This window comes from Gymnoscopelus braueri (assembly GCF_963280865.1).
Source record: "Gymnoscopelus braueri genome assembly, chromosome: 17".
NCBI classification, from domain to species: domain Eukaryota; kingdom Metazoa; phylum Chordata; class Actinopteri; order Myctophiformes; family Myctophidae; genus Gymnoscopelus; species Gymnoscopelus braueri.
Window position 1 is genome coordinate 50,621,218 of NC_137617.1, and position 26,514 is coordinate 50,647,731.

Here is a 26,514-nt window from a genome sequence, read left to right on the forward strand (position 1 = left end):
ACTGTACAACTAAACATCTTCCATGTCTGATATTATAGAATACTGTGAATCCACTATTTTCACTGTCTTCAGCCTTTTTTGGCTTCCATGCATTGTCGTCTTGTTGTCTCTATAAAACTGTCCCTCCATCCTTCCTCCTCATTATCTTCACCTGCAGGCCAGGACAAAGAGAAGGTATTTGCTGTCCTACACGTCACTGGCAAGGATCCCGTCATTGAGAGAGTCCAGTCCTCTGGTAGTCATCTAAAGTGGTCAGTGTCCTCCCTGTCTCCTGTGGGTGCCATCGTCCGGGACGCACAGGAGAATGAACTCCACGGAGCGGTGCTGATCTACAAGGATCAGTGGAGTAGTGTTGACACTCACACTTTCCGCATCTACCTCGCCCCCAACTGCAGCTCATGGCATGAAGTAAGAATGACACCAAGAGGAGACAGAAAGATTGCCTGTGTGCTTCCAGTTCAGCAAAACTAATTTTGATGGTAGATCATAAGACAAACAGATCGAATTGATCCAGCGAGGGAAATTCAGTCGTTTTAGCACAGGTACAGATAGGAGTGGAGAGATACAGACAAGATTCAAGAGCTTCAAAACTAAATTTACCATTTAATACAAGTTTTAATGAAAGAGTTAACAGGTAGTCTGATATCAGACTTTCTTTCTTATTAATTGTTTTGAACACCATACAAGAAAAAAGTCACAATAAAACAATAAGTAAAAATACAAAATATGTTCAAAACAAATCCAACTATCTTAATGAACAATAAATCATAGATTTGTTCGAAAAGGAGCAGGAAGAAGCTAATGCTTATAATATCCTACCTCTTCATAACAGTTTTATATTAACACAAAATCTACAGAGAAATGATATGTTACGGGGAAAAAAAACAGAAGAACCGAATTTACACATACATTAATACTTCAACAGACTGAAGACTGAATGCTTCAGTTTAACATTAGCGTGGCTTAAAGGGGAAGACCACCCATTTTCAATATTTAACTATGTCATTAATATAGCATAAAGGAGTTGTGTGGAAATAAGAAAATTTTTAAATGTTAAAAATTTTAAATGTTAAACCCAAATTGATTTTGGGTTTAACATTGCAAATTACACCATGATGAGTCATCACGGTGTAATTTGCAATGTTAAACCCAAAATCAATCCTCCAGTTCAACGCAACACAGAAAGGGGGGAACTTTTTTCTTATTTCCACACAACTCCTTTATGCTATATTAATGACATAGTTAAATATTGAAAATGGGTGGTCTTCCCCTTTAAGTGATTTCCAAGGGGGAAGCGTTTAGATTTTCCTTAACTAATCATTGGCGATTAGTTTACCTTTTTAATGGCTAATGATTGGTTAGGGAAAATCAAATATGGCCCATACTGTGTAGTATGGACCATTCATCAATCAAATAAACATGTTTACTTTGAAATACTGTCATGAGGCACATTTTGAGTGCACAGCGCAACACGAGTGCCTGGAGTTTAGATCCCATTGTCGTTGGGCAGGGTTTCTGAAAGTGGGTGCCATGGCACCCTGGGTTGTCGTGACGCAAGTCCAGGGGTGCCACAAAACACTTATAAAATATTGTTTTCAATGTCACTTCAGCTTAACCACTTAGACTCTCTACACTTAGTAAAACAGACTAACAGTTGCACTGTACTGAACCCCAAATCTCCTCACCAAACATAGCAGATCTACAAGCTCACAACGCGCCACTGCTATGTTTGGCAAAACCGAATAGGGATGCTTCAAGTGGTTAAACGTCAAGAACAAAGTAATTTTCAATCTGTCCTCCGAAACTGGTATTCTCTCAAGTTTTCAACTTCTCGACTTCCTGTCGACTTCTCGACTCCAACATCATCATCAAGTATGCTGGATTGTCAACAGTGATGAAATCAGTTGGCAATCTGGTGCCAGGAGAACAACCTCGCCAAGACCAAGGAGCTGATAGTGGACTTCAGGAGGCAGAGGGGAGAGCATGTGCCCATCTTGATGGAGCTGCAGTGGAAAGGGTCAGCAAGTTCAAGTTCCTCGGAGCACTAGCGTCTGATACTGGAATCACAAGGGAGCCTTTGCTCCCCCACCCTACCGCTAGGGGTTGCCAGGCTCTCCCACCCCTTGTCACTGTCTGCAGAGTTTGCAGTATTGTCTTGTCTATAAGTCTGCCTGGTTTCTTGTTTCTCTCGCACATAACCTGACAAGTTGACAAAACCTGACAAATGTTATCGCTTAACAAGCAGACTTGGATGCTTGTTTCTTCTTTCTCTTTGTGCTCCCCACGCAAAGACAAATTCAGGGGCCCGTGCCTCGGAGTACACATCGAGGGGGACCTCAAGTGGGACAATACCACCATGCATGTGAGGAAAAAAGCTCAGCAGCGACTGTACTGATCTCGCCGCCTGAAGAGGTTTGGAGTAGACCCCCGCATCTTCAGGCTGTACTACAACAGCTCCATTGAAAGCATACTGTCAGGCTGTGTTATCGCCTGGTATCGAAACTACACTGCCCAAGAAAATAAAAACCTACAGCGAGTGGTGCGATCGGCAGAGCGCATAATGGGATGCGAGCTCCCCGCGCTCCAGGGACTGTACAAGAAGAGATGTGTAGTCAAAGCTCAGCGCATCATCAAGGACAAGCACCACCCAGCCACAATTCAAACATTACTTCATTTTTAAAATTGATTATTTATATCAGTCCTCAGTTCGTCTGTCCTGCGAACGGCCCTCCCATGTTAAGGTTTTTAACCAATCACGTCGCTCATAGTTAACGTGAGGGGGGTTGGCCTTAGCTCTGAAAAGTGCTGTGTTCCGCTCCGCCCATAGCCATTGCGATTGGATGCGCCACCATAATTGAAGACAGATAAAGGTATCAAGGATTAGTGAGTGACTTCACTGTTATGCGACACTACCAACGGCATATGCTTGAAGCTGCTTATAAGATACCAAGGATGTGTCAGTGATGTCACTGTCATGCGACAATTCGACGACGTTCATTGACTCTTTGTTTACAATTTGCACGCTGCCCCGGTCGGCCAGTCTGCAAGAAGTTGGGAGAAAGCAGCAGAGTTTTCTATAGTTTGAATATGACTGCGAGAATGATTAAAAGCAATATGTGGAATACTTGGAAAAAAACAAGAAACTGAAAGTCAATGTGAGAAGGCTAATCACAAGATGTGAGTACCTTGTAATGGCAGTCTCTTTGAGTAGCTCCCCCCAAATAGTATTACATCCTGGGCCAGGTAGCTCGGGGAAGGAGACAACTATAATGGACAGCTTACACACCGAGGAACAAATAGCTGCTGGTTTATAAATCTAAGTATGGGTAACTGCAGGCAAAGATGGCGCTGGAACATGGCTGTGGTTACATCAATGGGTGTGGACACATCAAGTGACGTCAGAAGTGGTCGTGGATACACCAAGCTGTGATTGAGAGATGGTGAAGTTCCAAACACAGAGTCAGGCCACACAGACGTGAGAGGACGTCTGTTTGCAGCTCCTCTTAAATTGCCTATTTTCTCCTCTTTTTAAGCTATATATCAGCCGCATTTTACCAAAATATGATAGATATTGTTAGTTTTACCCGGATTTATATGTCCAATAACATATTTTAAAGATCGGATACACAGATTTCTTCCTATATGGGTATACTGGCGAATTGTCTCGGTTTGGGCTACTACCAGTGTTAGCCTGCGGCTAGTTTGACAGCTAGCCGGCTGGAGCTAAACAGCTGTTTAGCTCGGCAGCTGTTAGCCCGCGGCTAGTTTGACAGCTAGCCTGATGGAGCAAACCGGCTGCTAGCACGACAGCTATCCAGCAATCGGAAACAACATCAACATCCACCGAGAAAGAAGACCACCAAAATCTTGCCAGAGGCTGACTCAACGCAATAGGCCCAGTCATATGGGCCTTTGCCGCAACCGCCATCATGCCACCACTCACCTTAACACCTGGCTGTGACAGCTGCCTCCACCTGTCCAAGAAAGTAGCAGAACTGCAGAAAAGGATATCGACGCTGCACAAAATCCAAATAGACGAGATTTTCCTCGACTCCCTCGCCTCCTTCTGCCCCGATGCCACATCGCCCGGTGCCGACGCAACCGATCCAGAACTGTTCCTCGCCGCTCCGACACCAGCAGTGGAGGAGCTAGACGCGACTGTCCCGATGACGGAGCCGGTCAACTCCATGACCCAGCAGGGTGCTAAGCCCAAGTCCAGGCTCACATTAGCAATGAAGGATCTGGACGCGACTGTCCCAATGACGGAGCGACCCGACAGCGGGACCCAACAGGGTGCCAAGCTCACATCAGCAGCAAAGGAACTGGACGCGACTGTCCCAATGGGGGCTAGGCCTAAGATCAGGCGGCCGTCATGTTCCACCCCTGCCCACTGGAAAAAGACCAGTCGGAGGAAACATAGAGGAACATCTCGCCACTGTCCCCATCAACCCCATGCGACACAGACCAACACTAGTAATAGATACTCTTTACTGGCAGAGCCGCTCACCCCCCCACACCCTATGCACAATATTCCATCCGAGTCTTCTGAGTCTGACGGCTCGATGTCATCTTCGACACAGTCCAGAGAAATGTCCAAGATATCCACCTTGGCCACTGATCGTTGTTCTCAGCAACATACTCCATCTTCTCGACCTGGCCCTATGCAGGACCAAGCAAATGCACAGTCCACCGCTGGGTCGGGAAATTGTCAAAAGGAGCCATCCACCTCTACCCGACACAAATTGTTGCTGTCAGCTGTAAACAGAAGGTCTGGGGGTCCCACGAGCCATCAGTCGACTCCAAACCCCTCCCCCCCCACACCAAATCAGTCTGACACCCAGACCAAAACAAAGGTACTGTCGTCCAGAGCGTCATCTCGCGTCCAGAAAGATGCAGAGGTGACGTCGCTTGGCGTCCAGACTGCTGCGGAGGTAACTTCGTCTAGCGTCCAGACGGATGCACAGGTTTCGACGCCAACTGGAAGCACTCAGTCCCCCCCTCCCGTTCGGCCACTTTTTTCTCCAACCACACTCATAATAGGCGACTCCATAATTAGAGATGTGCGATTTTTTAACGCAAACACGGTCTGTCTCCCCGGTGCTACAATCCAAACCATTATGGATTCAGTCAAAAATATGCTTCCTTCACTCCCATCCACCGTCAAAAGAGTGATTGTTCACATAGGTTTCAAAAACATAGCACGCCATGAATCTGAGATCACAAAAAAGGGGTTTGAAGAACTTTTTACACTCCTTAAACAGACAGGTTTGTCTGTTTACATCTCTGGCCCCATCCCTACACTGCCGCGCGGTTCAGGAGGACTCTTCAGTAGAATCCTATCTTTCCACACTTGGCTCCAGTCAGAATGCAAAACCCAAAAACTGGAGTACATTGACAATTTCAATCTCTTTTGGAATCGTGAGCCGTTCTTTAAAAAAGATGGACTGCATCCAAACTTGCAGGGCGCAAATGCTTTAGCAAGTAATTTCCAACACAGCGTCCACAACTGACTGTTTGACCCCACCGTCACATCAGTTTCACTTCCACATTCTTCACATACCTCGACGGTTTCACTGCACCCCATTCTAGATACCGCTAGCTCCCCCTGCAGGTCTACTGATAATCAAACACATTCCACTGAATCTGACATCCAGGACATGGACAGGTTATTTTCCACTAAAGGTCTGCATATTATCCACCTCAACATAAGAAGCCTTTTCCCCAAAATCCCGGAAATAAGATCATTATTTAAACAACAAAAGGTTGGGATTCTATGTTTTACTGAAACAATGCTAGACTCCTCCATCAGTGATACAGAAATTGAAATTGAAAATTATGCAGTAATTAGGAAAGATAGAAATCGCAGAGGAGGTGGAGTTTGTGTCTACCTTAGGGCAGACATAGCTTTTAACATTAGACCAGACCTTGATCACGAGAAGATCGAGGCTGTGTGGTTAGATATTTTACTACCCCACTCAAAACCAATTTTAATCGGAGCCTGCTACAGACCTCCCGAGCAAAACAACTTTTATGACCTATTAGAAGACACCTGCACAAATGCAGTAGATTTTATCAACTCAGAAGTTTGCCTTCTTGGGGACATGAATACCAACATTTTAAATAAGCATTGCGCAACTTACAAAGCCCTAAGACATTTTTGCCACCTTTTTAATTTTCACCAACACATTGACCAGTGCACTAGGATTAGTTCCTCTACCATTATTGATTTAATTTTAACAACTGACAAATCAAAAATTTCCAAAAGTGGAGTCATACATTTTGGCATAAGCGATCACTCCATCATATACTGTACACGTAAGCTTCAGAAAACAGTACTAAACTATCATAACACAATCAATATCAGATCCCAAAAATCATATAGCAGTGAGGCTCTATCTTCCTCTCTGGGGAACTTGGATTGGTCTCCAGTTCTTAAGTGTACAGAAGTGGATAAGTCATTGGACCTTTTTAAATCATCTTTTTTACCGATTGTTGACAAACATGCTCCAGAAAAAACTATGAGGATAAAAGCTAGAACCGAGCCATGGTTTAATGCAGATATTTTAAAAGCTATTAGACTAAGAGATGACATTTTTAGAAAGTACAGGAAATCCAAGGATGAGCACCTGTTTACTAAATATAAAAAATTAAGAAACGAGGTCCAACGAACAATTAGGACGAGAAAGAAGGAGTTTTTCACCCAAAAAATTACAGAAAACAAAAACAATCCTCAAAAATTATGGAAATCACTGGGCCAGTTAGGATGCAATAAGAGGTTAAAAACCAAAACACACAATCTAAACCTGGAAATAGGAGGAAAAATTATATCTGATAAACTGGAGGTAGCCAACAGTCTCAACACCTATTTTACAACCATAGCAGATTCACTAGTCAGCGCACTACCGGCACAGTCAGGGTGCTACAGTGAGGCTCATATAGAGCGTTTTTATAAAAATAAGGGAGTTAAACCCGAGGCCTTCTCCCTTAGGGAAGTAACCAAAGAAGAAGTGTTAGAAAAGCTAAAAACTCTAAATCCTACAAAAGCAACAGGTCACGATAACATCCCAGCCAGATACCTACGAGACGCAGCAGAAGTCATCACTTCCTGCATAACCCACATAATAAATTTGTCCATCAACCAAGGTCACTTCCCACAGGAATTCAAATCGGCGACAATAACCCCACTGTACAAAAAGGGAAGCAAATTACAACCAGGTAACTACCGCCCTGTTTCCATTCTATGCACATTATCAAAGGTAATAGAGAGACTTATATATGAACAGATAGAACATTATACAACATCACATAAGTTATTGTACGAATTTCAATCCGGTTTCAGGAAATCACACTCAACAGACACCTGTTTACTATATCTTACAGATCACATAAAGAAAGAAGTGGACTTAGGTAAGTACTGTGGCATGGTAATGCTTGATTTACAGAAGGCATTTGACACTGTAAATCACAGCATCCTACTGGGTAAGCTTGGGGCCTTAGGCTTCAACACCACAGCTACCAAATGGGTAAGATCTTACCTGGATGGCAGAGAACAAGTGGTGAGAGTAAATGGCACAATGTCCTCACCTCAACCATTAACATGCGGAGTCCCTCAAGGCAGTATTCTAGGCCCTCTCTTCTTCTTATTATACATTAATGACATGAAGTCTGCCTGCGATTGCAATCTGTTTCTCTTTGCAGATGATTCAGCCCTCTTAGTCTCACACAAAGAGAAATCAGTAGTTGAAAAAATGCTTAGCACAGAATTAACCAAAGTCAGTATCTGGTTAGAAGACAACAGGCTGTCACTCCACTTGGGCAAAACAGAGGCAATCCTGTTTGCATCTACAGCCAAGCTAAAGAAATCCCCAGGGCTTACGGTAGTGGTTGGCAACTCGCCAATTAAAGATAAGGAAGAAGTAACATATTTGGGATGCATACTAAATAACTCCTTATCTGGAGAAAGCATGGCTCTGAAAGTTATCATGAAAGTAAACCAGAGGATAAAATTCCTTGCTAGAATATCGCCCTTCGTAGATCGAAATGCGCTAATAATACTGGCAGGGGCATTGGTACAATGCCATTTCGACTATGCATGCACATCCTGGTACTCCAACATCCCAAAGATCCTGAAAAAAAAGCTCCAGACCTCACAAAACAAATTAGTTAGACTGATCCACAAGTTACACCCCAGAACTCACCTTCTGCCGGCCCACTTCAACAGCCTCAAGTGGCTCAAAGTCGAGGAAAGAGTAATTCAAATTAAAATGTGTATGGTCCACAGGATCATAAATAATGCTGCACCTAAGTACCTAGATGAATATTTTACCAAGGTCAGCACAGTACATAGGTACTCAACCAGAGGAAGCTCCACTAACTTTGTGCCTCACCTATTTAGCAGTTGCATGGGCCAGAGTTCATTCCTGTACACTGCAACAGATGCATGGAACGAACTACCAACAAGCATCAAGACCACTAGCTCCATGGCTGGCTTTAAGTTCTCCCTTAAGAGATGGCTCACTACCAGTGCGACCTAAAAATACATTTTTTTTTAATTTTTTATTAGGGTTCGTATCCTCCCCAGCCCCCGCACACATGCGCAAGCGCGCACGTACATGCACGCACGCACACGCGCACACACGCATACACATATAGATACTCACACGCACGCCCGCACCTACACCAAGATCAACAGGACCACGATGGAAATAAGCTTCTGGCTTTCTTGTGTCTATCCTTTTGACTATTCCCTGTGTACATTGTTTTGTTATGTGCAAATTGTCAATAAATAAATCAATCAATCAATCAATCAAAAGATTGGTCTTTTGAAAAAATATCATTGGGCAGAATTGTTACTAGGTAGATTTGCTGAAACACTTTTTTTGGTTTTCTCTCTCTGATACCTCTGCGTTTCGGCCGCAATTGTCCCGGCGAGCAACCCACAGACACCGCCAGCACCACCGTGTGCCGAAAATCGAAGATCTACAAGCCCGAAAAACTTGCCTTTTGGCGGCCGGGGGTCCACGGGGGTCCCCGTGGCGGCCGAATAATTAAATTACACCAACCATTACATCAATAATATTCCTCCAGCAGGAGCACCAGCACTAGTATCACGCTGGGCAAGACCTAGGCCCTATTTCACGAAAGCAGAATTATGGGTTAAGCCTGGATTTAACACCCATCCTGGCTTAATTTAGCCAGGATTTGGGATGAATCGGTTTCATGAAAGCTGAATTATCTTGCCAGATTAGCTTAGACAGTTCACCCTGGATAAGTTTATCCATGACTAGATTTCACGAAAGAAAATTGACGCAACTTAGTTACCATGGAAATTTAGCTGTGAAGTTAGCCTGGTCCCGGCTAACAGCCAAACTTACTTAATCCATGTGCCTTGTTCTTCAAGTTTTTCCACAGTTAATTCAACACATGTGTTTGTATATGGACTCATTTTAATGAACCTGCATTAAAAAAAAATGAAATAAATACAATAAGATATAATCAAATTAATTATATTACTGAAATAGTGTGTGACCATGAATCATAATTGTTTCACAATGACTCATGTGATATGTAATTGTCACTCTGTTAACACTATAGTTGTCTCCGCCAGGCCGAAAGGCATGGCGAGAGAGTATGTTTTCGCCCCTGTCCGTCCGTCCGTCCGTCCGTCTGTGTGTCCGTCCGTCCGTCCTGTCTGTGTGTTACCACCAAATCTCCGGCACCGTTGGCCCGGTCGTTGCGAAACTGTGCACACACACTCCCTGGATGCCAATTCAGAACCTCTGCCTCAAATTTTTCACATGGGCCTGTTATAGCGCCACCAGGAGGCCGATTTGTGCAAAACCCATTTTTTCCCATTACTCCTACAGTTTTTAACCAAACCTCATGCAAATCGGTACACAGTATCTCTATAGTCATGTGATCAACCCTGATCAGTCCGCTTTCCCATATTCCATCCTCATTGGCTAAGGTTACCATCCAAAGTTTGCAGGATTGGTCCGTTTTCAACAAACTGCCTCAAATCATGAACGCAGCTTGCCATTTCCATAAAATTGCACACGCACATTACCACTAGGCCGAGGAAGAAATGGCACTTAAAACTTTTCACATCAGCCTCATGGTGGCGCTATAACAGGCCGATTTGCATTTTTAACTATAACTGCACCGATCTGCGTGAAACTTTGCACGCCTACTCTCTAGAGGCCAAGGAAAAACATCTGCACTGCATTTTTCACATCTGCTTTTTACAGCGCCACCAGGAGGCCGACTTATGTCAAATACATTTTTGGATATTAATCCTTCAGATTTTATCCAAACATCACGCAAATCGGTACACAGTATCTCTATAGTCATGTGATCAAGACGCATCTGTCCGATATTTCATATTCCATCCTGATTGGCTAAGGTTGAATTCCAAAGTTTGCAGGATTGGTCCATTTTGAACAAAATGTCTGAAATCATGAACGTGGCGTGCGATTTCCGTGAAAATTTGCACGCACATTCCCACTAGGCCGAGGAAGAAATGCCACCCTTTTCACATTGGCCTATTATAGCGCCACCAGGAGGCCACAATAACTAACCTGACCTGGCGGAGACCTGTGCTCCGAGGAGCACTTTTTCTAGTTCATATTGTTGTTAGATGTTTGATAATATATTACAGATTTTTTCAATATTATAAAAAATGTCTGACATACATCTACCAAAGTGGTCTTGCAAATGTGGGGTTATTGCACGTCCTGTCAAGTCACGTGGAAGTTAAATGGTGGATTTGTGGATAGGACTCTATATGTACAAACTTGTTATTTCAGCAAAACGCATCGCATTCTGTTTGTGTGACATGCATGATGCAAAGGTTTTGAAAGTGAAACTGGACAAAGTCACTGGCCACCTACTGTACCGCCCATGGAAATGACGTTGACGCTTTACAAATCTGTTTACATTCTCCGTACGAGTGTTATGATTGGTCGAAAAAGATTGTTTCCGGGGGAAATACGTACGACGGAAATCCCACCCCTATAGACACTCTCTGCTTTAGGTCTCGACCAGGCTTTTGTCTTCACAGATGAGTAAGGCTGGGAACGAGGCTACATTTGCATGGGACACGTTGTCCACCTGACTAGACAATAGGCAGCACCAACCAGTATTGCACAACACTCTTCAAGACGTATTTTGTTAGTCCCACCCTTTACAACATAGGTGCTTTAAATGTATATAATTCTTATTATGATCATTATATTCCATTTTACTAACCTGTATAAACAGACAGGACAGGCTCTGTTCATGTGGATCGTTTCACTGCTGGATTTATTCAGAGGAATTTCAGCAGGAAACGTCCCAAAACCGTACTAGATTAGCCTGATTATCAGACTGAAGCTGCTTGGAGCTTCAGTCTGACATGGGCTCCAGTGTCGGGAATTACAAGGGGGAGGGGATTATAAATTCCCTAAACCAATCCTAAGGGATCCCCACGCCCACCTCCGCCTCTCATTGGACAATGCATTTCGTACCGGAGAAGTCCTAGGTTCACATTTACAACACCAGACCATAGACCCCGCCCACTCAGAGAGTGGGCGGGGTCTATGGTCTGGAACCAGGCTAGTACTAGCCCTCTATAGGATGTGAAACAGTGACCACAATGAAACATACCACCAATTCATTGACTTGATGTTCAACTGTGCTTTGATGTTCAACTATTCAATAATTGATTAGTCAATGGCATCAGTGTGTTATATTGACTAATACTTTAACATAGTCTTCAATATTGATAACCTGTCAATTTACTTTATTGGCTAGAAGGAAGTGACTGTGTTCTTTATGTTTCCTACTCCTCTGCCTGTTCCCTTCCCTCCTTCTCTCCTGTTGTTCATCACCTTCCCTTCCCTCCTTCTCTCCTGTTGTTCATCACCTTGTCCACCTGGTGTCCTTGTGTGTGGCAGGACATCAAAAAGGAGTTGAAGAAGGGGCGTTTCAGTTGGGTTGAGAAGAATACCCTCTGTCCACTGGTAGAGGGTAAATACCATCTGATGAGTGAGCCAACAGGAGAAATTGATCCTGAGGTGTGTTTGTCTCAATGCTCATTCAGCTTACCATATAGTAATAATAATAATACCTGGAATTGATATAGCGCTTTTCTAAGTAATCAAACATAGCATGTTGTAAGTATGTTATTTATGAATGTGTGTGATACAAGTTAAATATTAATATTATGCGTCTGTGCAGGACTTGATATTCACCCTGGAATCAACTATCCTCAAAGGTTTCTTTGAAGCATACTATGAGCAGCCACCTCCATTCAAATTGACTCTTCAAGTGAGTGGTACTGATGTTCCTGCATGGACTACAACCATTCGACAAGGTACCTACCATATGTACACAGTCACCTGTATGTATGTACACAGTCACCTGTCTACTTAATGTATGTATGCATGTATGCATGTATGTATGCATGCAGTCACCTGTCTACTTGAATGCCTGTGTTTTATTTAGCTTGAACATAACGTTTACATCTTTGCAGTGTATTTCTGAGTCATGATGACTATACTTGGCTGGTTGTTTCAGATGGGCTCGCCGCTTGAGAAATTAGGTTTCATTTGTGTGATAGGCTATCAGCATTGTAGAACCACACAGTAATTAACATTTCTCTTACAGTCAGAAAGAAGACATCTGAAGCATCAGGGGAAGAAATCACTGGTAAGAGACGTTCTCACCTATCAGTAACCTTGTTCCAACTGTGCATTGTGATTGGCCAAGAGGCATTCTCAGCCGTGCCAAAAAACACAGTACACCGATGGGCAGAACCCTCTTATCTCCATATTTAACTTTTAGATTTTTCGTAAATTAATGCCATACTTGATCCTACTACAGTGTCAAAAAAGCATCAAAAGTAACAGATCTGCAAGCTCTCCTTAATCATGAGATAAATGCTTTTGGGATAAATATAATGTAAATAATAATACTTACAAAATACCACCTTGTTTAGGAGTTAGGTTCTGTGTAGAACCAGAAAGCAATTTCCATAATTTAAGTGCCGTGCACTTGATGAATGCATCTGTGATTACATCCAGGCTCACACTTTGTGACACATTCTTATCACAGTTCTACAGCAACATGCTTCAGTCCTGCTTGTCCCACAAATATGTTGCTCTCTACCTAAATGGTTAATATGTCATCGATTTCAATTGGACAGTGCATGTCTAATGTTTACCAATCACATTACATGCTATAACTTTTCAGTGGGTGGGTCAAATTGTTATGTAATGTGGGCTATGCGCCGCAGTGTCTGCTGGGTGGAGGTTTCTTACATTTGGTTGAGCCTTGCTGGCGCATAATGAACAGTCCTATTAATGCATTTTCCTCATTGGTCCTTGACATTCTCGTGTGTGTGTGTGTGTGTGTGTGTGTGTGTGTGTGTGTGTGTGTGTGTGTGTGTGTGTGTGTGTGTGTGTGTGTGTGTGTGTGTGTGTGTGTGTGTGTGTGTGTGTGTGTGTGTGTGTGTGTGCGTGCGTGCGTGCGTGCGTGCGTGTCTGACATTAGACTGAAATCCACTATTAGTTGTGGGATATATGCCAGCTACAGCTACTCTGTCACTAATACTCACCATCAGTGTGACTATGATAACATCTGAATGGAAGAACATGTCAATGTAATGTATTGTTGTCTGTAGGTGAGACTACAGTGTCTCTTCTAGAAGAACAGTGTAATGTAACTATGTATTGTTGTCTGTAGGTGAGGCTACAGTGTCTCTTCTAGAAGAACAGTGTAATGTAACTATGTATTGTTGTCTGTAGGTGAGACTACAGTGTCTCTTCTAGAAGAACAGTGTAATGTAACTATGTATTGTTGTCTGTAGGTGAGGCTACAGTGTCTCTTCTAGAAGAACAGAGTCTTCATCCTGAGTCAGAACCAAACACAGAGCCTGACTCACATCATGTTCAGGTAAATATCTCACAGTCAATGGTTGCCATGGGGACCAGCCTGGCATGGCTAATGTGGCTACAGATACCATGTTCTCCAAGTGAGACATTTCAGAAGTAACAGAGCTGATTGAAGATACTAATTATAAAATGAAGATAATGATGAATCAAAGACTGGACCTTTAGACTCAAGAGAAGACAGGCCTGTCAGAGAAAATACTAAATATTTACTGCTGAAGAATAAAATAAGATGACATAATATAACACCTTTATTGATTCCCGTGGGGAAAATCAAGTGTTGCAGGTTGTAGCAGAAACAGCAGCAGTAAGTGTTAAACACAGGATAGGTACTAAGAGAGAGAAGAAGAATATAATGTAAAAAATAAAATAAATGTATTTAGAATGGAACAGACAAGAAGAACAATGGAAGATGAGAGACGAAGTTAAAGTTTGTGGTGACGGAGCCACTCAACCTAATAACGTGTCTGAGGGTTTGTTTGTCACAGTAACCTATGGTTTTAGCCTGGGCTTTAGAAAGTGACTTGACTTGAGGATGTTTTTCATCAGAAAACGAATGTTAAATATAGAGAGTAGACTAAACTTACTGAGCCAGACTTTATCACCCAGTCTTTACCATGGGTTGTCAGTCCATTGTAACTAAAGTGTGTGCACTTATTCTGGTGAGCTCTATAAAATAATATACGATTTATTTCAAAAACACTCATAACAACAGAAACACGTATACAGTTCATTTATATTGCCAACACATCTGTTCAGGACATCCTACTGATCATTCCCTTAGAATGTGATTAATTAAATTATTACAGGATATCCGTATAAGCATCTATATAATGCAGCCATAATGTCTTCAGTTTGTCTATGTATAGTTAAGTAACTTATTGTGGAGTTCTAATGTATTTTTTTTCCTACATACAGAGTGATGTGTCCAGTACAACACCATTAAAACCAAGCCTCTCTGGTGGATTCAGTGATGATGAAACAGTGGCTGAAGGTGTAATGCAGGTTGCAGGTTAGTTTCCTGTTTCTAATATCATTCAAACTATTATTACAGCATTTATTTTTAACATACTTACTGTACTGGAGGAATAGCATTTAAATGAACATAGTGTTGCTTAAGTTATCAACTGAAAACACATTTAATTGGTCAGATTTTCAGATTCTTGATGATGTAATTTAGTGAATCAGTTCATTGAATATTGTGTCTAGTGTTTGATGCAGATTTTGGCTTTAGAAGGTCCTTGTTTTCTTCACATCATGAACATGAAAGTCATTTCTGTTACAGTATCAACTGATTATTGTTTTCTCTCAGGTCCACCAGCTGTGGAAGAACCTCAGATTAGCCAGACCACAGGTAAGATCTTGTCTGACCGTTATGTTTGACCCTGAAATAAAACCATAAACTAGGGTTAATGGGAGTAATGAAATGGATCATAAGCTAATTAATGTGATGTCCTTTTTCCCGTCAGTCATTAACCTTTAACAAGTTCATTACACCTCTACTTTTCTGAGGACAGAAGTCTATATTTTGTCTTTTTCTTTGTTCATGATAGATAACTCTGTGAGGAAGAACTGGAGTTCTCTAGTTCAGCGCGTCACAGCAGTTATGAGTATAGCAGATGACCTTTTGGAAAAGGGCATTCTCACAATGGAGATGTATAACGATATCATGAACACAACGCCCAGCCAAGCTCAAATGAGAAAAATGCTTGTCACAGTAGAACTAAAAGGAAGAGCAGCAATATCAGCATTCTACGAGGCTCTGCAGAAGCACGAGTTGTTTCTCTTCAACGATCTGGGTACGAGCTAAACACTTCAAATCCCTCTTTCAGTCCAGTCTGTTGGAGATCTGTGTGACAAGCTTTTTCTTTTTCTTTTCACATTCCAGCAGCAGGTCCTGGCAGATAACCACATTCCAGCAGAAGGTCCTGGCAGATAAACACATTCCAGCAGAAGGTCCTGGCAGATAAACACATTCCAGCAGAAGGTCCTGGCAGATAAACACATTCCAGCAGAAGGTCCTGGCAGATAAAAAAGCACTGAAGACGAATGAAGAGACAACAACTAGTCCACTGACACGTCTCTTTGATTTGCACTTTAATTGAAAGAAACATGTGACGTGATCATTAACCTTTTTTATGACTTGTTTCTGCTAGATTGCAGGATGTTGTACAGAAAGAACTATATTGATAGAAGGTTAGATTACTATTTCTATGTATTACCTCATGTTTTCCTATTGCTTACTTTAAATCACTCTGGATTAAGAGCGTCTGCTAAATGTCTAAATTGTAAATTGAAGATCAAAACATTAGTTTTTTTTACAAAGAGAAAAACATTCTTTGAAAGTCTGTGACAACTTCTAACAGGAAGAAGCCGAACGAGCTTCTGTGTCTTACTTTGTTTTGATAAGTATGGCGGGTCCCTGAATATTATATATCAAATACATTAAACTCCTTTTGATGCAGCCTGGCATGGCGGACCACCAGAGAATGTGGTCCACAGACCACCAGAGAATGTGGTCCACGGACCACCAGAGAATGTGGTCCACTGACCACCAGAGAATGTGGTCCACGGACCACCAGAGAATGTGGTCCACGGACCACCAGAGACTGGTCCAGGGACCACCAAAGAGTCCCAAGGATGGAGACCCTGCTGTAATGTATGTACTGTATGATTTTACAGTATCATTTTGTACATTTGATTTGTACATTTTGCACATTTTGTAAATTTCAGCCCCTCTTGTACAGATGTGATGTGACAATAAAATAGAGTTTTATATTTATGAGAGAACGTGTTCAAAGATAATTATGTGCATGGTTTCTGTCTGTCTGTCTGTCTGTCTGTCTGTCTGTCTGTCTGTCTGTCTACTAGTCTGTGGCTGTGAGACAGACAGACAGACAGACAGACAGACAGACAGACAGACAGACAGACAGGGTGAAAATCAGATCTGATTCTGTGTTGAAAACATGATCCCACTGACTGTCATATGACTAATATTACTAATCATTTGTATTAATGTCCTATATGATGTTTATAATGTAATGTAGTAATGTTAATATGCACTAATACTTCTAGTAATGGTCTTGTGTTTATATTATGACCATGTCAGATATGAATTCCCCTCTCTGTCCACTTGGTGGCGCCCATGCACACAGATTGATCATACAGGTGTGTTTGTCTTAATGAAGCAGACAGTTGAGAGAGAACAGCGAAGAAGAAGCTTCTTATTTGTTGGTTAAAACACACATTGTTTTATGATCTTGCCTTAACATCTAAAACCCCATGCAGCATCGGTATTCTGGGGAAAACCTTTTGCACAAAATAGCCGATCTGCAAGCTCACGTTGCAACGCATTGTGAGCTTGTAGATCGGCTATTTTCAGATGTTTTCAGATCCGCTATTTTTCAGAGCTAGGGTGAGTGATCTTAAATATCTTTATATTCTGATAGTAATCATTAGAGTGTTTGTTCAGTAACAGTGTTAAATAGCTCCAAATTGTGATAGTAATCATTACTATAGAGTGTTTGTTCAGTAACAGTGTTAAATAGCTCTATATTGTGGCAGTAATCATTACTATCGAGTGTTTGTTCAGTAACAGTGTTAAATAGCTCTATATTGTGATAGTAATCATTGCTATAATAGCAATGATTACTATCAGAATAGAGATATAACACCTATTTTAACCAAAGAAACTTACCCTACCTTTAACTACCAATCATTTAACTGGGGACCACCTGGGACCCCTACAAGATCCCCCTGGGTTCCCCGGACCCCACATTGACAACCACATACTGGACAAGTAAAAATAAATGAAAAGCACGTTTAGTTTTCCTTGTATGAGAGCTTTTATTGTGAAATCCTGGGGCATTCATACAGTAAAGTCACATCCTTGTTGTTGACATCACATCAATCACTGCTTCAGTCTTTGTCTTTTCAAATTAAAACAATTCGCCCCTTAACGCCCGCCTGCACCAATATATTAGAGCCTGTACTTCACAAAGCCGCTACAAGGGGGCGCCATTGGACTGTTAATATTCGGTAAGGTTTAGCTAAGTCTCTGGCATTAACCAGGAATGTCTCCAAACAATGGAAATAAAGGCACCAGCTGGCAACATTCAAGCTTTATTCATCAAAAATAAAACAAAACATTTTGACACAACCAATAACAAAAACTAAAAAAAAACATTCATTCATTCATGGAGAGGGTTCTTCTTCTTCTTTTTATGGGGGGGGGGGGGCAGTGCAAAAGACAGTGGGGTCAAGAGGTCAAGGGGGGGAGAGGGGGGGTAGTGGGTAGAAGCCACATTCACAGTTGTACAGGCGGGGGAGAGAGAGAAGGGGGGGGGGGGTTATTCTGGTGTCGATGATGAGTGGATCTCTAAATTTTCAGCCACTGTGTTTGATTTTATGTCATATAGTTGACGGTCTATTAGTCAGGGTTTAAATCTGGACGTTAGTTTCCCCTCTAAAATAAAACACCTTCATATTTGATCACATTTTGACGTCTTCATCGCGTGTTTCTCTTGCTTAATGTTCTGCATAAAGAGCATTGAATCGCCTTGTTGTTGAAATGCGCCGTACAAATAAAACCTTGCCTTGCCTTCTCCTCTTTGTCACAAAAAGAACCAAAGTCGATCCCTAAAAAGCCGAAGATCGTTGACCAGCCGTTGACACAGCCTTCTGTGATCGCTGAAACGGAATTACACCCTAATTCTTTTTTTATCAGTGGTAATTTAACTCTGGATTTTTGCTGAATTATGCAACGCAGCAACAAAGCCGAGCTGAGCTACACTAAAAGGCTAAGAACGGAGGCCAAAGTAGCTTAGTAAACGTGGGCTATCAGCAGAGGGGTTTAGACCGGGGGGGCGGGGCTAAACGTGGGCTATCAGCAGAGGGGTTTAGACTGGGTAGGCGGGGCTAAACGTGGGCTATCAGCAGAGGGGTTTAGACCGGGGGCGGGGCTAAACGTGGGCTATCAGCAGGGTTTAGAGAGGGGTTTAGACCGGGGGGCGGGGCTAAACGTGGGCTATCAGCAGGGTTTAGAGAGGGGTTTAGACCGGGGGCGGGGCTAAACGTGGGCTATCAGCAGGGTTTAGAGATGGGTTTAGACCGGGGGGCGGGGCTAAACGTGGGCTATCAGCAGGGTTAAGAGATGGGTTTAGACCGGGGGGCGGGGCTAAACGTGGGCTATCAGCAGGGTTAACCACTTAATCCCGAGCGTCCCTATTCAGGGGCAAACATCCGGTGAAAATAGCCGATCGTAATACGTATAACGGCTCGCAGAATGGCTGTGTTTGGCAAGATATCTAGTGTAGAGTGAAAACAGGAGGGGCCTAGGAATAAAGCCCTGCGGGACTCCGGTAAACAAAGTATAGGGTTTATAAGTGGTTAAAAGAGGGGTTTAGACTTTAGGGGCGTGGTCAGAAGAGGTTTAGAATGTGGGGGCGGGGTTAAGGAGGGGTTTAGACTGCAGGGGCGGAGTTTGAAGGGGTTTAGGCTGCAGGGGTGGGGTTAAGGAGGGGTTTTGACTTGTGGGGGCGGGTTTAGGGAGGGGTTTTGATTTGTAGGGGCGGGGTCGGAAGTGGACTTGCGGGGGTCCGCCCAGCAGGGGGAAGGCGGGGTTTAGAAGCACTTGCGGTGCACGATGCTGGGGCCGGCCTCGTCGTACTCCTGCTTACTGATCCACATCTGCTGGAAGGTGGAGAGAGAGGCCAGGATGGAGCCTCCAATCCACACCGAGTACTTCCTCTCTGGAGGAGCAATGATCTGGAGGAGAGGAGAGGAGACAGTTAGTTATATGATGATCGAGAGGAGAGGAGAGGAGAGGAGAGGAGAGGAGGAGACAGTTAGTTCTATGATGATCTGGAGGAGAGGAGAGGAGGAGACAGTTAGTTCTATGATGATCTGGAGGAGAGAGGAGGAGACAGTTAGTTCTATGATGATCTGGAGGAGAGAGGAGGAGACAGTTAGTTCTATGATGATTAGGGGTTAGGGACCGGTTTAATTATGTTTGATTTATACTTGGTTGCGCGCTGGAGTCTTGCACCGGAAAATAGCCAATAGATCGGCAATTTTTCAGCTTGAAGTTATGGCAAAGATTTGTAAAAATATAGTTCGTAAAACATAAAATGTATAAAGTAATACAAACGTGTGTGTGTGTGCACGCGCGCGAGCGTCCGCGCGTATGTGAGGTCGTGCGTGTGGTGGTCTAATACCTTGATCTTCATGGTGGAGGGCGCCAGGGCGGTGATCTCTTTCTGCATGCGGTCGGCGATGCCCGGGTACATGGTGGTGCCCCCGCTCAGCACGTTGTTGGCGTAGAGGTCCTTACGGATGTCGATGTCACACTTCATGATGCTGTTGTAGGTGGTCTCGTGGATGCCTGCCGACTCCATACCTGCAGCACACAGTCACACCACCTTAGTTAACCTATTAAGAGCTGTTACACCTAGACGTCGTGCACCGTTATACCTCTCAACACGGGGACACCTCTGTGTTATTTTGAGTTGTTGCTGAACTGTATGTCGTTGCTGTTGACGCAGAAACCTGCGTTTTTTTCTTAAATGAACGCCCTACTTGATCATATACTACAGCGTCACACAAAAACATCTACAAGCCCGAAACGTGGAATTTTGAGCTTGTAGATCTGATGCTTTTGCTATTTTTGAATTTGAACCCTGAAGTTTTCTGAAAATCTACCGCAGGTCTAAATGGGTTCATTAAGACCTTTAATTAAGACCTTTAATTAAGACCTTTAATTAAGACCTTTAAGGCCGATTCTACAAATGTCTTCTAAATCCTGACAGTTTTCTAAACGTATGTTTCTATATCAGTGGTGCTCAAACTTCGTCATGTCAAGGACTCCCAAAATGTATATGTGTTTGGTCGTGGACCCCCATCTCAAAATATTTTGTTCCAGGGACCCCCAGAAGCAAAGATTGGAGTTAAAAATACACATATATATATTCAAAGATTTGCAAAACATATTACATTTTTTTACAGAGGAAAGGGGACAAGGGAAGGGACCAAGGACAGAGGAAAGGGGACAAGGGAAGGGACCTGAACTAAGGACAGAGGAAAGGGGACAAGGGAAGGGACCTGAACTAAGGACAGAGGAAAGAGGACAAGGGAAGGGACTAAGGACAGAGGAAAGGGGACAAGGGAAGGGACCAAGGACAGAGGAAAGGGGACAAGGGGGATCTGAACTAAGGACAGAGGAAAGGGGACAAGTGAAGGGACCAAGGACAGAGGAAAGGGGACAAGGGAGGGGACCAAGGAAAGGAAAGGGGACAAGGTGGATCTGAACTAAGGACAGAGGAAAGGGGACAAGGGAAGGAGTCTGAACTATAAGGACAGAGGAAAGGGGACAAGGGAAGGAATCTGAACTATAAGGACAGAGGAAAGGGGGCAAGGGAAGGAGTCTGAACTATAAGGACAGAGGAAAGGGGGCAAGGGAAGGAGTCTGAACTATAAAAGGACAGAGGAAAGGGGGCAAGGGAAGGAGTCTGAACTATAAGGACAGAGGAAAGGGGGCAAGGGAAGGAGTCTGAACTATAAGGACAGAGGAAAGGGGACAAGGGAAGGAATCTGAACTATAAGGACAGAGGAAAGGAGACAAGGGAAGGAGTCTGACCGATGAAGGAGGGTTGGAACAGGGTCTCGGGGCATCTGAACCTCTCGTTGCCGATGGTGATGACCTGTCCGTCAGGAAGCTCGTAGCTTTTCTCCAGGGACGAGGACGAGGCGGCCGTCCCCATCTCGTTCTCAAAGTCCAGAGCCACGTAACACAGCTTCTCCTTGATGTCCCGCACGATCTCCCTCTCCGCTACGCCACACACACACACACACACACACACACACACACACACACACACACACACACACACGTACGTTTGGGTTACTATACATGTGAGGACATCAACATTATAGGGCAGTGGCGGACATTTTGTGGTTCCACAGATAGAAAGCCCATTCATTTTTCCCATAGAGATTTCAGAAAATATTTATATCAATGATTTTAAGCCTGAAACCAAGACATCCAGGGTCCTGGTGAATCATGACCATAATACATTTGATTTGGTGTCCAAAGAATCTTTGAAAACCGCAAAAAAATATTCATTAAATTAAATATTAAATAATACAATGAAATATTCAAATATGTTTTACACGGAATCAAATGTATTATTAATCACTGTGTGTGTGTGTGTGTGTGTGTGTGTGTGTGTGTGTGTGTGTGTGTGTGTGTGTGTGTGTGTGTGTGTGTGTGTGTGTGTGTGTGTGTGTGTGTGTGTGTGTGTGTGTGTGTGTGTGTGTGCGTGCGTGCGTGCGTGCGTGCGTGCGTGTGTGTGTGTGCCTGTGGTGACGAAGCTGTAGCCCCTCTCGGTGAGGATCTTCATGAGGTAGTCGGTGAGATCTCGTCCGGCCAGATCCAACCTCATGATGGCATGAGGCAGAGCATAGCCCTCATAGATGGGCACGTTGTGGGTGACGCCATCTCCACTGTCTAACACTATACCTGTAGAGAGATATAGATAGATAGTTACACCATCTCCACTGTCTAACACTATGCCTGTAGAGAGATATAGATAGATAGTTACGCCATCTCCACTGTCTAACACTATACCTGTAGAGAGATATAGATAGATAGTTACACCATCTCCACTGTCTAACACTATACCTGTAGAGAGATATAGATACATAGTTACACCATCTCCACTGTCTAACACTATGCCTGTAGAGAGATATAGATAGATAGTTACACCATCTCCACTGTCTAACACTATACCTGTAGAGAGATATAGATAGATAGTTACACCATCTCCACTGTCTAACACTATGCCTGTAGAGAGATATAGATAGATAGTTACACCATCTCCACTGTCTAACACTATGCCTGTAGAGAGATATAGATAGATAGTTACACCATCTCCACTGTCTAACACTATACCTGTAGAGAGATATAGATAGATAGTTACACCATCTCCACTGTCTAACACTATACCTGTAGAGAGATATAGATAGATAGTTACACCATCTCCACTGTCTAACACTATACCTGTAGAGAGATATAGATAGATAGTTACACCATCTCCACTGTCTAACACTATGCCTGTAGAGAGATATAGATAGATAGTTACACCATCTCCACTGTCTAACACTATGCCTGTAGAGAGATATAGATAGATAGTTACACCATCTCCACTGTCTAACACTATGCCTGTAGAGAGATATAGATAGATAGTTACACCATCTCCACTGTCTAACACTATGCCTGTAGAGAGATATAGATAGATAGTTACACCATCTCCACTGTCTAACACTATGCCTGTAGAGAGATATAGATAGATAGTTACACCATCTCCACTGTCTAACACTATGCCTGTAGAGAGATATAGATAGATAGTTACACCATCTCCACTGTCTAACACTATGCCTGTAGAGAGATATAGATAGATAGTTACACCATCTCCACTGTCTAAAACTATACCTGTAGAGAGATATAGATAGATAGTTACACCATCTCACTGTCTAAGACTATGCCTGTAGAGAGATATAGATAGATAGTTACACCATCTCCACTGTCTAACACTATACCTGTAGAGAGATATAGATAGATAGTTACACCATCTCCACTGTCTAACACTATGCCTGTAGAGAGATATAGATAGATAGTTACACCATCTCCACTGTCTAACACTATACCTGTAGAGAGATATAGATAGATAGTTACACCATCTCCACTGTCTAACACTATACCTGTAGAGAGATATAGATAGATAGTTACACCATCTCCACTGTCTAACACTATACCTGTAGAGAGATATAGATAGATAGTTACACCATCTCCACTGTCTAACACTATGCCTGTAGAGAGATATAGATAGATAGTTACACCATCTCCACTGTCTAACACTTTGCCTGTAGAGAGATATAGATAGATAGTTACACCATCTCCACTGTCTAACACTAAACGATATTTTTTGACCAATCACAACACTTGTCGTGATTCACAGAGAATATAAACAGATTTGTAAAGCGTCAGCATAATTTCCTCGGTCGGTACTTCCGCCAAATTCCGGTACTTACGCTTAGACACTCGACCGGCTTGGTCTTGCCCAGCGTGCATCCCCACTGTATAGACCAATAGTTGGTCTATACAGTGATACAGTGGGGATGCAATAATTATTTGAGGGGGAACAAATAATTATTATTTGTTTACCAACATTGAGGCTGGACGCACAGGTGACTGTTTCATGTAATCAACCCAACAGATCCCCAAACCTGTTGTTTTGGGGATCGTTGGTTTCACTTCACTCAACCTCCTCTGTGTGTTGGCTAGTGAGGCGTGCCCTAGCGAGACATATTCACTTCCTCGTGCAACGGTATTGCGCACCGAGAACAGCTGACATACAAGCTCACAACCACGTCGCGTCTGCGACACCTTCGCGGGACGGAGCATACATTAGGCTTGCCGTGATCATAGAGCGCTCCCTCCATTCTTATGACAGCCACTGAAGGTGGGGGGGTTTGGGGGACAACTGCTTTGAATTGCTATTAGTGTTTACACACACACAACAGAAACCAAGGATTATATATCTAAAGAGCGAGAGATCACAGTAAAAATCCTAAGCGTTCTTCCTCCACACTGGGAGGAAAACAGCATCTGAAAGTTTGATGAGATGCAGATTACAGATAGCTAGATAGATAAACACAGACATATAGATAGAACTACAGATATGCATATAGATAGGCATACAGATAGACATATAGATAGACAGATAGATAGAACAGGTATTACTGACCAGTGGTGCGTCCAGATGCATACAGTGACAGGACAGCCTGGATGGCTACATACATGGCAGGAACGTTGAATGTCTCAAACATGATCTGAGGGTCAGGAGAGAGAGGGATTAAACTTGTGTGTGTGTGTGTGTGTGTGTGTGTGTGTGTGTGTGTGTGTGTGTGTGTGTGTGTGTGTGTGTGTGTGTGTGTGTGTGTGTGTGTGTGTGTGTGTGTGTGTGTGTGTGTACCTGTGTCATCTTCTCTCTGTTGGCCTTGGGGTTGAGGGGGGCTTCGGTCAGCAGGGTGGGATGTTCTTCAGGGGCCACTCGCAGCTCGTTGTAGAATGAATGATGCCAAATCTGACCAATCACAGCGGAGGGGGAGAGGAGCGTACGAAAGAGAGAGTAATGATGACTGTGAACTCCATTCACTCCAGTGGAACTAGTTATTTACAGTAATGGTGGATCATCAATAGTTCCAGGAAGTTATTTTATTTACTGTGTGTGTGTGTGTGTGTGTGTGTGTGTGTGTGTGTGTGTGTGTGTGTGTGTGTGTGTGTGTGTGTGTGTGTGTGTGTGTGTGTGTGTGTGTGTGTGTGTGTGTGTGGCGGAGAGTGACATGCCATATATATATGCTTTGTATCATGAAGACATATTATGCCATGATTTGGTGAACGTAACCTTACTGCACCTATAATATATGTGTCCTTGTACGCTCTCCTTTGTGTGGACATAAACACATGGTTAAAATGTGTGTGTGTGTGTGTGTGTGTGTGTGTGTGTGTGTGTGTGTGTGTGTGTGTGTGTGTGTGTGTGTGTGTGTGTGTGTGTGTGTGTGTGTGTGTGTGTGTGTGTGTGTGTGTGTGTGTGTGTGCATACCTTCTCCATGTCGTCCCAGTTGGTGATGATCCCGTGTTCGATGGGGTATTTGAGGGTCAGGATACCTCTCTTAGACTGAGCCTCATCCCCCACGTAGCTGTCTTTCTGCCCCATGCCCACCATCACCCCCTACACACAGAGAGAGAGAGACAGGCAGACAGACAGTAAATCAGTAAAACGTGCTGCTATTTTTCATTTTTTATACTAGGTGAATGCAAAACATTGAAATATTGCTGGCGTTTGTTTGTAAAGTTTATACCAAGCTAACCTATTTCTGACAGCAAAATGCACAATTCTTATGGTTTAGCAAGATAATACATATTTAGTTTTGATTATGTTGTTCTACTTTTGCAAACATGTTTTCTCATGCCAATAAAGACCCTTTCTATTGACTTGAATTGAAAAAAAAACAACGACAGAATTCCACCACAAACAGAGAGTTTGTGGATCAGACTTTGACCAAAAATAGTCAATCTACATGCAAGCTTGTAGATCAGCTATGTTTGGTGTAGAGGGAAACATGCCTTGTAGACCCTCTGCTTTTTGTCCCTCTACACTACTACAGAGCCCTGAGCAACTCCGCTCAACTATGTACGTATATATATATATATATGTACATAGGGTTCAAAGCATTGGTTATCAAAGTGGCGTTTTTTTTTTAATCTAAAACGACACAAATGCTTTTTCAAATTTTTTCAAAAATAGCAGATCTACAAGCTCATAGCGCGGCACTCGGTGCCGCGCTATGAGCTTGTATATCTGCTATTTTTGAATAGCCAAAGAAATCTAAAGTAACACAGATGCGTTCCAGGTCTTAATGGGTTTAAAGCGTTTAAAAGCCTGGCTTCCTCTTTGCCCGTCAGCGTCCAATCACGTACTGTATGAAAAACCTCACTTCCTGCTTCTGCGCAAGGAAGCTTTTGAAA

The 26,514-nt window shown here is 43.1% G+C and overlaps 2 protein-coding genes across 10 annotated transcripts in view; one reads left to right on the forward strand and one right to left on the reverse strand.

Moving 5' to 3' along the window:
* Positions 1-16,569, forward strand: part of LOC308104853 (uncharacterized protein) — a 33,487-nt gene extending 16,918 nt beyond the window's left edge. For 2 of the 7 annotated variants that reach the window (XM_080455419.1, XM_080455425.1), the window contains 9 exons: positions 158-408; positions 11,934-12,053; positions 12,217-12,352; positions 12,646-12,687; positions 13,847-13,932; positions 14,847-14,940; positions 15,241-15,282; positions 15,482-15,727; positions 15,848-16,569. In XM_080455419.1, coding sequence (XP_080311545.1) covers positions 158-408; positions 11,934-12,053; positions 12,217-12,352; positions 12,646-12,687; positions 13,847-13,932; positions 14,847-14,940; positions 15,241-15,282; positions 15,482-15,727; positions 15,848-15,867 — 1,037 coding nt within the window. In that variant the 3' untranslated portion in view covers positions 15,868-16,569. Of the gene's footprint in view, positions 1-157; positions 409-11,933; positions 12,054-12,216; positions 12,353-12,645; positions 12,688-13,846; positions 13,933-14,846; positions 14,941-15,240; positions 15,283-15,481; positions 15,728-15,816 lie in introns of all 7 variants that reach the window. The other 5 variants (XM_080455420.1, XM_080455422.1, XM_080455423.1 and 2 more) reach the window with 5 other exon arrangements.
* Positions 16,570-18,275: 1,706 nt separating this feature from the next.
* LOC308105285 (actin, alpha skeletal muscle B-like) overlaps positions 18,276-26,514 on the reverse strand; it is a 17,182-nt gene continuing 8,943 nt past the window's right edge. For all 3 annotated transcript variants that reach the window (XM_080455932.1, XM_080455933.1, XM_080455931.1), the window contains exons 3-9: positions 25,589-25,717; positions 24,959-25,069; positions 24,731-24,815; positions 22,282-22,443; positions 21,562-21,753; positions 20,144-20,325; positions 18,276-19,694 (exon numbers count right to left, since the gene is read on the reverse strand). In XM_080455932.1, coding sequence (XP_080312058.1) covers positions 19,551-19,694; positions 20,144-20,325; positions 21,562-21,753; positions 22,282-22,443; positions 24,731-24,815; positions 24,959-25,069; positions 25,589-25,717 — 1,005 coding nt within the window. In that variant the 3' untranslated portion in view covers positions 18,276-19,550. The remainder of the gene's footprint in view (positions 19,695-20,143; positions 20,326-21,561; positions 21,754-22,281; positions 22,444-24,730; positions 24,816-24,958; positions 25,070-25,588; positions 25,718-26,514) is intronic.